Source organism: Rattus rattus, chromosome 3 (assembly GCF_011064425.1).
Source record: "Rattus rattus isolate New Zealand chromosome 3, Rrattus_CSIRO_v1, whole genome shotgun sequence".
Lineage (NCBI taxonomy): Eukaryota > Metazoa > Chordata > Mammalia > Rodentia > Muridae > Rattus > Rattus rattus.
In genome coordinates, this window is record NC_046156.1 from 61,655,502 (window position 1) to 61,668,923 (window position 13,422).

Consider the following 13,422-nt stretch of genomic DNA (forward strand, 5'->3'; position numbering starts at 1 on the left):
TAAAATAAAATTGAGAGGTCTAAAGTCCCCTTTCTTCTACTTACTGGGTGGAAGGCCTATTCAGAATTGGTGACCTGACAATATGGCCCAAAGTGCCCCATTCTAGCTTCTTCAAAGAAGTTCTAGACTAGAAAAGAAATGATAAGAAAGAGGACAAGAGGCTGCCTGCCATTCTACTACCATGGAGCAAGAGGGTATCACACTAGGAGAAATTGGCTAAAGGTCAGCAGAAAAAGCTCCACAGTTGAACCCAAGAAGGCCATTTGGTTGAGTGTAGAGAATTTTAAGTCTAAAGGTGTTGTTGAAAACCATGGAAATGTTGGTAAAGAACAATGGCCAGGATTATGAGAGCAAACATCAACAGGCAAAGCCTCCTGGAATTTAACAGTAACCAAAACCCTGCTGGGATCATGGTCAGTTCTGGTGGGTCAAGAGTGTCTGCTTATACTAGATGCACACATGTATAATCATAAGAGGATCTGGAGCTTGACTGAAGGATGTCACAGACACTAGGGGTTTAAACACATCCTTTGAACATGTAATAGTAAGCTGCCATCCTGAGACAATGTCAGAGCATATACAAGGTGGCTTATATTTCCTTATGTCTGGCCTCAAACTGGTGCCTCTGGTGTGCATTCCCACGCCCAGATAATAAGCAGCTGTGACTCTAGTAAGTTAGGCTTAAAACATGCATCTCTGGTAGACTCTTCCAGGTTCTCATGGAATTTTGGTTTTCTATATTGCAGAAGCTCTATTTGATCTGGTAAAGCTGAGAAGACTGAGGTTCGCTTCCTGGGTTTGATGGACAGGAGCTATGCTGTATTGTAGGCTCAAAACACTGGGACCCTAAATGTCCCATCTTAACTTTGAGAAGTTCTGTACTAGAAGGGCAAGCTGAGTTCATAATCAAGACTGTAGTCTTCCTCAGAAAAAAACAGAAAAGGAAATTTCCAAGTTACTACCCTTTATTTTTGTATTTTTTGCTTCTGTAAAAAAAAATATGGGGCAGGTTATAATAGTTGTGTCTAGATCTCACATCATACATATTCAACAGTAATGGGTGAAAAAGAAAACCTAAGTACAGCTCAGTAGTTTAGACTCTGCTTAGCATGTGTTAGGCGTTAGGATGAATCTCCAGCATCAAAGAAACAACAAGAACATTTAATTGGGTCAGATATGGTAGCCTTCGTTAGCAACCCCAGCACTCAGGAGGAGGAACATAAAGACTTCAAAGTCATATTTAATTACACAACGAGTTTCAAGATCAGTTTGTCTCAGTGAATAACAATCACAACAAAACCCAAAAAGGTGGGCCTATAGAGATGATTCAGTGATGGAGAGAACTTGGTTGCTTTTCCAGAGGACCAGGCAGGGTTTGGTAACTAGCATCCACAATGGCAGTTCACAACTGTCTATAACTCTAGATCCAGGGGATCTAATGCTCTCCCTTGGCTTCCGCAGGCTCACTAGGATATGTGAAGGCAAATACTTTTTTTTAAAATTTACTTATTTATTATACATGAGTACACTGCCACTGTCTTCAGACACACCAGAAGAAGGCATTGGATCCCATTACATATATTGTGAACCACCATTAGTTGCTGGGATTTGAACTCAGGACCTTTGGAAAAGCAGTCAGTGCTCTTAACCACTGAGCCATCTCTCCAGTCTAGGCAAATACTCATACACATAAAATAAAAACAAAACGTAAAAAAAACACAAAAATGTAATTGGTTAAAAGGATTATGCTGCTTGCTTTTCATTGTCACCTTGATTTCCATTGCCAGGAGAGGGCTGGCTGGAAGAGACAGCAGATAACAAGTGCTTACTGGGAGAGCCTGGTGATCCAGGGCTGATCTCAGAAACCTGGAAGGAGAGAACTGGCTCCTGAAAGATGGCCCCTGACTTTCACAATGGTGCACGCACATATGTATGTGTGCTAAAAATAAGGGGCAACTGTTGAGATGGCTCAGTGGGTCAGGGCCCTTCCTGCCAAGCTCAACAATCTGAGTTTGAACTTGGCCCTGAATGGTGGAAGAAAATCGACTCCTTTGAGTTGTCCTCTGACCTCCAGATGTGTACTGAGGCACATGCTCATGCACACCCCACACACTATGTAAATAAAAATGTAATAATAAAAAGGGACTGCCTTGGTATGTCTGTAAAGGCCATATCTAGGAGGGTTAACTGAGAAGGAAAGACCCATCTTAGACCCTGGATGTGTAAAACACTGAGTAAAAGAGACAAAGGAAAGCCTTTTGAACATCAGCAGTCATCTCTCTGCTTCCTGACTGTGGGCAAATGTGAGCAGCTGCCTCCCATTCCCAGTGCTATGCCTTTCCCAAAACTTGAACAAAAATAAAGCTTCTCTCTTCAAGTCAAAATAAATTCTCCCCTTCTAAATTACTTCTTGTCATGTATTTGGTCACAGCAATAAGAAAATACAGGGGCATTGGCAAAACCTTTGACTAAAAAGTGACATGCTAACCAGGTGACTTAATGAGAGGGTGTGGTTGGCAGTTGAGAATGCATACTGCTCTTGTAGAGGATCCAAGTTAGTGTGCCAGCACTCACGTGATGAGGCTCAAGACTGCCTATAAGGACAGCTATAATGGGGTCTCACATACTCTTTTGGTCTTTGCAGGCCAAATATTTCTACACACACACAGACATAGACTCATAATTTAAATAAAAATTAGAAAAAATTGAAAAGAGACACCAGAAGTTATATAATTACATAGAAATTCTAGAATTTGAGAGAAAAACAGCAAAATTAAAATGTTACGTAAAGGGGCTGGAGAGATGGCTCAGTGGTTAAGAGCACTGATTGCTCTCCCAGAGTTTGAGTTCAAATCCCAGCAACCACATGGTGACTTACAACCATCTGTAATGGGACCTGTGTCTGAAGACAGCAACAGTGCACTCACATACATAAAAAAAACAAATCTTTAAATAAAAATTTATCTAAGAGGCTAACAACAAATTTGAGCTAGCCAAAGAATCTGCAGTCTTTGAGAGTAATTAGACAGTTTGAGCTGGGCACTGTGATGAATGCCTACGACTAAGCTACTCGGCAGGAGAATCAAGTGTTTATCTCTTCTTACCAAGTGAATCTGAGGCCATCCCAGGCTACATGAAGCCCTATTTTACAGCATAAAATGAGATTATGTAGTCTGAAGAGAGCCTCAGAGAAATGTGGGATGTCCTCAGGACTGACACATTAGTAAACAGAGAGAGAGAGAGAGAGAGAGAGAGAGAGAGAGAGAGAGAGAGAGAGAGAGAGAGCAAGAGCGCGAGGAGGAAGAAAGGGAGAGAGAGAAAAAAAACATTTAAAAAAAAAAAAAAAGGCAGGATCATGACACAGTTGCCTACACATTTTGAGCTCAATGGACCCCACACAGGATACGTGTAGAATCATATCTAATGCCAGGGATACTAAGAGGCAATCTTGGATGGTGGCCTAAGAAAAATGATTTCTCATATTAGAGCTGCAGTAAGACCAACAGCTGACTTAAGAGTCAGAAAAAAGAAGGCCAGAAAAGTAAAAGTCAAACTGTCAGCCAAGAGTCCCATCCTTTCCTTCCCCTCTTTTTTTCCTTTCCCCTTCCCCCCCATCTCCTCTGTCCCTCTTTTTAGAAGGGTCTCTCTATGTAGACCTGGTTGTCCTGAAACTCCCAGAGATCCACCTGCCTCTGCCTCTTGAGTGCTGGGATTAAAAGTGCACCACCATACCAGGCATCACTTAATTTTTTTATTTTGAGACAAAATCTCACAAGGTTGTCCACAAATGAGGACAGTGAGATGGCCAAATAGGTAAAGGCACTTGCCAACCAAGCCTGACTACTTTAGTTCAATCCCTTGAACCCAGATGGTAAGAGAGGAGAACCAATCCCTCAAAGTTGTCCCATAACCTCCACATGTGCACTATGGTAGTAGGGACTTCGGGGATGGGCACACGCATGCACAAACATAGTAAGATGTTTTAAAAAAAATTGTTCACCAATGTTTATAGAAGCCTTGGTTCCAATAGCTAAAAAGTAGAATAATTCAAATAGGCATCAACACAAATGTATCCATCGACACAGATGTAGTACATAATTCAAGAACTATTTTAGCAGTAAAACACCTAACACTGGGAAATGAAAGACAAAGATGTTGTACCTATATCAATATCCTGGTTGTCACCTCAGTAAATACTAGCATTATCTGAGATAGCTTTACTGAACAGCAGGCTGACCTTGAACCTGTGGCAGTCATTTGCCTTAGCCTCTCACATGGTGGGATTACAGGCCTTTGCTACTACATCTGGTTTAATTTTTAAATTTTCTTTTAAAGTAAAGAAAAGTATGTGTGAGTGTGTGTGTGTGTGTGTGTGTGTGTGTGTACTCTGAAATGGGCCAGAGAGGGTGTCAGATTTTTGGAGCGTAAGTTACAGGGGTTACAAACTAACAGACATGGTTTCAGGAACTGGACCTGCATCCTTTATAAGAGCTGTACTTATTCTTAACCAGTGAACCATCTCTCTAGTATTCAATTTTTTTTTTTTCTTTTTTTCCAGAGCTGGAGACCAAACCCAGGGCCTTCCGCTTGCTAGGCAAGCACTCTACCACTGAGCTAAATCCCTAACCCTTTTTTTCTTTTTTTTTTTTTAAGATTTATCTATTTCAGGTGTGCGGGTACACTGTCTTCAGACACATGAGAAGATGGCATCGGAAGCCCATTACAGATGGTTGTGAGCCACCATGTGGTTGCTGAGATTTGAACTCAGGACCTCTGGAAGAGCAGTCAGTGCTCTTAACCACTGACCCATCACTCCAGCCCCATTTATTCGATATTTATTTTATGCATATGCTTTTGGAGGGTGGGATTTACTGATGAATAAACTTTTTTTTTAAAAAAAGATTTATTTATTTTATGTATGTGAATACACTATAGCTATCTTCAGACACACCAGAAGAGGGCATCAGATCTCATTACAGATGGTTGTGAGCCACCATGTGGTTGTTGGGAATTGAACTCAGGACCTCTGGAAGAGCAGTCAGTGCTCCTAACCACTGAGTCATCTCTCCAGCCCCAAATAAACCTTTTCTCGTTTTTGTTTTTTGTTTTTTTGGTGTTTATGAGACAGTGTCTCCAAATGTAGTCCAGATTGGCCCTGAACTATCAGTAATTCTGCTTCAGCCTCAGAAGTGCTAGGATCACCACTACTCTTGGCTAATAAAGATTAAAAAAAAAGTTTAATAAGTTTTAATAAAAGTTTATTTTAAAAAACAAAGGGCTGGTGAAATATTCTGGCAGGTAGAAACCTTACCATAAAGTCTAATGAGTTGATACTGGGAGATCACATAAAAGTACAAGGGGAGAACCAACTCTACAAAGTTGTCTTCTGATCTTTGCACGTGCACTCCTACAGTCAGTACACACATATACAATGCAAAATAAAGAAACAAAGTTTCTTGGGAAAGTCTGGAGATGAAATATAGATGGTCAAGTGCTTATTGCTGGCAAGAAGTCCTGGGTGAGATCCTTAGCACCACACCAACTAGGGTGATGATGGTTCATGCCTATAACCCTTGCACTTGGGAGGTGAAGGCAACAGGTTTAGAACTTGGGATCATCCATGGCTATATAGCAAGTCTGAGGCCAATCTGGGACACAGGAGATGCTGCTCCAAAAAAACGAAACAAAAGAAAAGAAAACAAATAAGTAAGTAAGTAGTCCTCTTGACTGGATATGGTAGTATATTCCTTTAATCCCAGTACTTGGGAGGCAGAAGTAGGCAGATCTCTGGATTTGGGGCCCACAAATTCCTAGCCAGCCACTGCTACACGGTGAGTGTACACTGCTATACTGTCTCAAACGAACACCAAAATAAAGCCCTACTGAAGAACACTGTTAACATGGATGTGGTGCTGTCGATCTGCAATTTCAGTACTAGGGAGACAGAGGTAGGATTGGGAGTTCTAGGTCACCTCAGTTTACACAGTGAAATGTCTCAAAAAGCACAACAAAATAAAACTGTTAAAAAGTTCTCATCAAGGCTGGAGAGATGGCTCAGCGGTTAGGAGCACTAACTGTTCTTCCAGAGGTCCTGAGTTCAATTCCCAGCAACCACATGGTGGCTCACAACCATCTGTAATGGGATCTGATGCCCTCTTCTGGTGTGTATTCACATACATGAAATAAATAAATAAATAAATCTTAAAAAAATAAAAATAAAAAAAAGCACTCATTAAAAAAGAGAGAGAGAGATCTCATGGGCTAAATATGGTGGCATATGATTGTCACAGTACTTGAAGTGTGGAGAGATAAGGGTCAGGATTGCTGGGTCATCCTTGGCTGCACAGCAAGTTCAAGGCCAGCCTGGGCTATGAGATCCTGTCAGAAAACAAAACAAAACAAAACAAACCTTGCAGAGCAGAATAATAAGTCTTGCAGACAATTAAGTCGAAGTGTTCAGAAGCCTTAGGTGCTGGCTAATCATACTAAATTACCTAGCATGCTGTGTTTCTATCCTCTTCCCTCTAACTTTATAAGCAGGCCAAAGATAACCAAATATGCAGCTTGTGAGCTATTTTCAGTCATCTCACCAGTGAGTAGCTCGATCCACGTCTGCACAGTTTCTGTTGGCTCAGTTGCTTTAATGTGTTTGAGCGTTTCATCCAGCAAAACATCACCTGTTGGGCTGTCTGACTTTAGCAGGACCTTAAAGAAAGAAACAGAGTACACTGCTTCAGTCAGTTGAAGGTCCTTCCATGTACAATACCCACAATGCTGGTTAGGAGGTGTGAGGAAGCAGAATATACTGCCCATTTCATGGAAGACCTAAGTGTAGTATGACTTCATAGTAGAAAGACAAAATTAACTTTTGAAGTTGGACCTAGTAGCAAATGCTGTGAATAAAATGGACAAAAGATTCTATAGTATCTTTCTGAGTTTGGAAAACCACCTTGTGAAACCACTAATAAAGACAGGAAGGTCAGAAAGGGAAGTTAATTTAGGGCAACATTCAAGCCTGGCTTTTTTGATGCAAGATAGCCAAGTTGAAATGTGTAGCCAATAGTTAATATGTTCCTGGAAGCTAAAATAAAATGTCTACACATTTGGAAATGAATTTCCTGGAAGTAACAAAGCTGAAAAGATGAATGTCATTTCCAAAAGACTAGAAAAATTACAGAACAGGACACAAAACTGATACTGAGATATTAGGGAGGGAGAAGTAAAGTTAACAGGATACAGAGAAGAAAACATAATGTGAAAAAGGCCATGAATGTCAAGTAGGGAAGTGGTAAGTTGGTGCCGAATGCACTGGGCAGTGACACACGCCTTTAGTCCCAGACTTGGGAGGCAGAGGCAAGCAGATCTTTTGAGAGATGGGGCTAGCTTGGTCTGCATAGTGAATTCCAGGACAGTTCCATACTGAGAGCCTTCCACGAGTGCCAAATGATCAGGCACTGATGGCTTTAATCCCAGACTTGGGAGGCAGAGGCAGGTGGATCTCTGAGTTTGAGGCCAGCCTGGTCTACAGAGTTCCAGGACAGCCAGGGCTTCATTGAGAAAGCCTGTTTCAAAAAACCAGAGGGGGGAGAAAAGTGCCAAATATTATATATACTTTAAAAGAAAATAAATAAGAATCCAAAGATGGTTCTAACTAACAATATGTTTCAGCAGAGTTCTTGGAATGACAGGCATTTGAATGGAAAAAAAATGACTAAGCCAATATGTATCTAAGAGACAGTTCCTCAATTGCAGGGATATTCAGTAAATGTAACACATCTGAATGGTCATCAGAGAATACCTTGGGATGACTAAGACAGGCTTGGCTCATGATTTCTTATACCTACACAATATTTTATTTCATACATACAAGGGGAAAGAAAATCAACTGCATTTCAAATGTGATTGACCTTTCTGTGTTTAAAAAAAAAAAAAAAAAGACAAAACCAAGCTTCAATTACTTTTTCCCCCAAGATAGGGTTTTTCTGTGTAGTCCTGGAACTTGCTCTGTAGACCAGGCTACTCTTGAACTTCTATGACTCTGTAAGATAATTAAACCAAGTAGAGGATGGGACAGTTGAGCCGGTGTTTGCCTTGTCTACTATTCTAGTTTTCCTTTATGTATGTGAGTGTTTTGCTCTGCATCACAGGTGTGCAATGTCTGAGAAGGCCAGAAGAGATTCAAATCCCTGGGACTGGAGTTACAGTTGTTAGCCACCATGTGAGTACTGGGAACCAAATCTAGATCCTCTGCAAGAACAACAAATGCTATAAACTGCTGAACCTTCTCTTCAGCCCTCAAATGTTCTTATTTTTTCAAAATGTACTGCTGGTATTTGACTTTCACATAAGTCAGACATTGTACCTTTCTGTCTAGGAGTCGCTTCTTACGCATGGTGGGAGGTTCTAGATAGATTCGACCCCGCATGGCCAGCTCTATCAGGATGCCTCCTCGAAGCCCAGATGATATACAATCATTCCAGAAAGATGTGTAGCCCTAGGAGAGGGTGAAGAAAACAAAGAATGCTCTGAAAGGAATACTGACTTCTGGCCAGCACCTGAAGAAAAAGCCGAGATATTTTTGTGATTATTTCACAACACACTACATGAACTCAAAGCAAGGGACAGAGTAAGATGAGGGTGTGTAGCATTGTTGTTTGAGCAGTGCTTGGGGATGAATATAGGGACTTGAACGTACTGGGAAGTGCTCTACTATTGGGCCCCATCACTCATAAATTAGACTATTTCATTAGTTACTGCAATCTAATTTTTTGGTTGTTGTTGTTGATTTTAAATTAGTGTCATGGAATGCCTAGGGAGGTCAGAGGACAATTTGGGAGTTAGTTCTTGCCTTCCGCCATGTGACTGAACTCAGGTCATTAGGCTTGTTAGCAAGTGCCTTTCTCTGCTGAACCATTTCACAGCCTTAATCTAAACACCCAAAATACTATTTTCTATCTCATTTTTGAGTTATCTAGTGAATTTCCATAACTTGATATTAGTTGACAATTGGCATGTCAGATTTTTTTTTATTTCAAGTGAGAACATTTCTGGTTTGAAACAATTTTTTTTTTTTTAATTTATCTATTTAAGGTTTGAGGTAGGGGACATGCAAAGGTCAGAGGACAACTTTTGGGAGCTGGTTCTCTCCTTCCACCATGTGAGTCTTGGGGATCACATGGCTTGGCACTAAGTGCCAAGACAAGACTTGGTTTGGTAAGAATTGCAAGATGCTCTAAATTGCAGAGCACTGCACATGTCAGGTAGAAATAAAAGCACAAGCTATTTCAATTTGTTTCAATTTGTGGCTCTTCCTAGGTATCTAGGTGTGTATTATTTGCAAACTTTCCTGTCCCTTTGTGTGTGTGTGTGTACACTATGCTGAACTCAGGGCTATGTGCATCTCTAGATAAGCAAATGATTCTGAAGCAGACACTGGACAATCCTACTGATTAAAGGCCCTGGGTATGTTACTTAACTTCTGCAGTCCAATGTCTTTATTTGTAAAAAGGGGACACTGGTATCTATGTTTATAATTTGTTGTGAGGGCTTAATAAAATGAACTAGGGTTGAGCATGCGGCATGTACTGCAGAAAGTACTTACATGTTAGTTCATCTTCTCTAGGAGATTCAGGAGATAAAAGACGTAAGACAGCCACTACTTAAAGGAGCTAAGAATCTAGCGGAAACTGAAATAAAAGCTGAACTGAAAGAGTAGAAAATAGGCTTACGTAGCTGATAAATGTTTAGTTTTGATGACAGTTCTTCAAATTCTAAGTCACATAGGTGCTACAGTATGAAGAGACCTCTACAAGGCCTGAGCTGGGGGGTTGGAAAGATAAGTCAAAGTTGCAGAGAGGGTTTTCTAGGTGAAGAAAATCACCCAAATTCTATCAATTCTTCAAAATGCCATTATTAATAATGGAGCTCTCATAAATAGTCATGGAGATCAAGCTCAGTTGCTGCTGCTCTTTATTGAGAAGAGTTTTATATAACAGAGGCTAGCTTTGAACTCAATCTTTTCCATCTCCTGGTGCTGGGCTTATTTAACTCAGAGTTTTTAAGAAAAATCCTGAGATCCAAACTGGGTAGTGTCAGGCTCTGAATTTCCAAACAAAAGGCAAATAATCATGAAGGAGTTATTAAGTGAGGAGTTATGGTTAACAGAGGAGGACCTAATAATCGTAACTGCTCAATGGCCTGGCAAGAGACCAGATGACTTGAATTCCAGCTCCATAACCCATGTGATGGAAGGAAACTCAACTCCTAAAAGTTGTCCTCTGACTATTGTACCTCTTATCCTGAAGTAAATGTAAAAAAAAAAGTATGTGTGTATGTTGACATAGGCACTTGCAATAAGGCCTGTGAAGAGGACAACTCTCAGAATCAACTCTCTCCTCCACGTGGGAACCTAGAGGGCTTGGGGAGTCAAACTCAGGCCTTTACCTGTTAAGTTACCTTGGTCCTCATTTAAAAATTTTTTTTTGTTCTTTTTTTTTTCGGAGCTGGGGACCAAACCTAGGGCCTTGCGCTTGCTAGGCAAGCGCTCTACCACTGAGCTAAATCCCCAACCGATCATTTTAAAATTTTAAAAACTGCTCTGGGTGGCATATGATGATCAGCATTCAAGGTCATCCCTCATGTATTTAGCAAGTTTGAGGATACCATGGGCTACTTGAAACACTGTCCCCATGTTAAGCAGCTTTCAATGCTCCACTCAACTTTCAGGATTGGGTCTAAATGGCTTATTACAGCATTCAAGCCAAGAAGCTGCTTTTAGTATCTTCTTTAGACTCTACTTTTTAAAAAAAATAAAGATTTATTTTATTTACAGCTAAGTACACTACAGCTGTCTTTAGACACACCAGAAGAGGGCATCAGATCTCATTACAGATGGTTGTGAGCCAGCATGTGGTTGCTCAGAACTGAACTCGGGACCTCTGGAAGAGCAGTCAGTGCTCTTAACCATTGAGCCATTTCTCCAAGACCCTACTTTTTTTTTTTTTTTTTTAAAGACTTGTTTATGTAAAAAGTTGTGGTGGATTCCTTTAATCCCAGCTTTTGGGAGGCAGAGGCAGGTGGATCTCTGAGTTTGAGGCCAGCCTGGTCTATAGAGTTGCAGGACACCAAGGGAAACCTTGTCTTTTAAAAACAAAAACAAACAAAAACGGTGTACTTACATGTATTAGTGCTTTGCTTGTTTGTATATGTATGTACCACGTGGGTGCCTGGTACCTAGAGAGGCCAGAAGTGTCAGACTTCCTAGAACTGGAGTAATGGATGACTGTGAGCCACCATGGGGTTACTGAGAACCGAACTTGAGTCCTCTGCAAAAGCAAGTGAGTCATTTCTCCAGCTCCTATTTAGTTAGTTTTGAGATAAGAGTCTAATGTAGTCTAGGCTGACCTCAAACTATGTAGCTTAAAAGTTTCTTCTTATACTGGGCATGATGAAGAAACTGTCTCAAAAAAAAAAAAAAAAAAAAAAAAAAGTTTCTTCCTGTTTCCACATCCAAGTCATGTGCCACCATACTAGGTTTATGCAGTTTATGCAGTCCTGAGGGGCCAGTCAAGGCTCTGTTCTTACCAACTGAACTACAAAAAGGGACCAGCTGCTCTCAGTCTCTCTCTTCTGCATCGTTATATTTTGGCTATCACCAACTTTATTAAGTGTTCTTTTATGTGTGTGAGTGTTTTGCCTGCATGTATGTACGTCTGGGGACCATGTGCCAGAGGCCAGGAGAGGGTGTTGGAACCCCGGAATTGGATGGTTGTGAATTACCATGTGGACGCTACAAACGGAACTGATCCTCTAGAGTAGCCAGTGCTTTTATCTGTTGAACCATCTCTCTAACCCCGTATTTTTATTACATATTTTTAACAACTTTATATTTATTGACTTTTTTCTCTGAAAGGGTAGTGCTATATAGACAAAGCTAGCTTTGAACTCAATTTGTAGCTCAGGTTAGTCTTGAATTCAAGGCAATTTTCCTGCCTTCACCTCACAAGTGCTAGGATTGCATGTATTCATTATGCAATATGTATGCTGGTCTTAAATTCATAGAGATCTGCCTGCCTCTGCCTCCTGAGTGCTGGGATTAACAGAGTGGGGCACCAATACCTGGCTCCTACCCTACTTTTTATTAAGTACTCTAATAAGCTATGTTGTCCTGAAATTCAGCATGTAACTGAGGATAATCTTGAACTTCTGACCCTCAGTCTCTGCCCAAGAGTGCTGGGATTACAAGCACGTCACTGTGTTTGGTGTCTGTGTGGGGGGAATTGAATCCCAGAGGTTCATGCATGATCCATAAACACTCTAGAAAGTAAGCTAAATTCCCAGCCCTCACTCCTTGTTAAGTGCTCTAAATGCCTCTGTATACACAGAATCAATACTGTTCCTTTTCCAACTTCTTTTTGTACATAAGGACTTAGTGTAGGAATCACATTTCTGTGTAACATTTTATAACATTGTTTCCCTCTCTACTCCACTCTCTGGTTTATATGTTCCTTACCTGAGTGTGCTGATAAATACATATCCCTTTCCTATCCTGTTATATCACAACTAACTTGTTTGTTTTCATTATATCTTAACAATAGATTATTTTCACAGGTATGGTAATGTATGCCTTTAATCCTAGCACTTAAGTGGATCTCTGTGAGTACAAAGCCAGTCCTGATTCAAAGGAAGGAGAATATATTCTTTAAAATATACATATAGTATCTGCTCTATAATTATTTTTCTGCAGTAGTAGGGATGAAACATAAGGCATAAACTTTCAATCATAAATTTATGCATTTAAGAAATGTTAGGGCTGGGCACATGCACTTAAGAGATGGGAAGATCAGGAATTGAAGGCTAGTCTGGGTTACATGAGATGCTGTTTCAAAAATCGAAAAGTAGGAAAAAGCAAATGTTAGCTTGGCACACCTCAGCTTGGGTCATAAACATTCATGACACATCTCTGTATTTTATGAAGACCTGATCTTTGACCCAAGGCAGGGGTTACTTTCCTTTACCGACCAAGCAATGGCCACTCCAGGGACACACACTTAATTCTTCTTTTAAGGAAGGAAGGAAGGGTGTTTTTTAGCTTAATATTTGATTTTTATACAATTTAGCTGCTCAATTAGATGGTTAAACTATAACTTCAGAATAGACAGTTTATTCAGGCATAGCATATGTAATCTTAACAGGTGTGCAAACATTATGGCTGGAAATAACAGGAGGGAAGTTTTCCTTTTTCATTTCTTCCTTGCCACTTGTAACTTCTGTTTCAAGGACAATTCAGATTACCAACAGAATTATAGAAGAGGAGCACTGTAAATAAGGACATAGTAGCAACCAGAATGTAGACAGGGTCTCCTGTAGTCAGGCAGGTTAGCCTTGAACTCACTATATGGTTGAGGATGACTCTGAATGGAA

General features: G+C 40.4%; 1 protein-coding gene across 2 annotated transcripts in view; it reads right to left on the minus strand.

Moving 5' to 3' along the window:
* Nucleotides 1–13,422, minus strand: part of Golph3l (golgi phosphoprotein 3 like) — a 31,969-nt gene that overhangs the window by 4,117 nt on the left and 14,430 nt on the right. The window contains exons 3-4 of one of the 2 annotated variants that reach the window (XM_032897732.1): nt 8,363–8,494; nt 6,591–6,705 (exon numbers count right to left, since the gene is read on the minus strand). In XM_032897732.1, coding sequence (XP_032753623.1) covers nt 6,591–6,705; nt 8,363–8,494 — 247 coding nt within the window. The remainder of the gene's footprint in view (nt 1–6,590; nt 6,706–8,362; nt 8,495–13,422) is intronic. The other variant, XM_032897733.1, reaches the window with a different exon arrangement.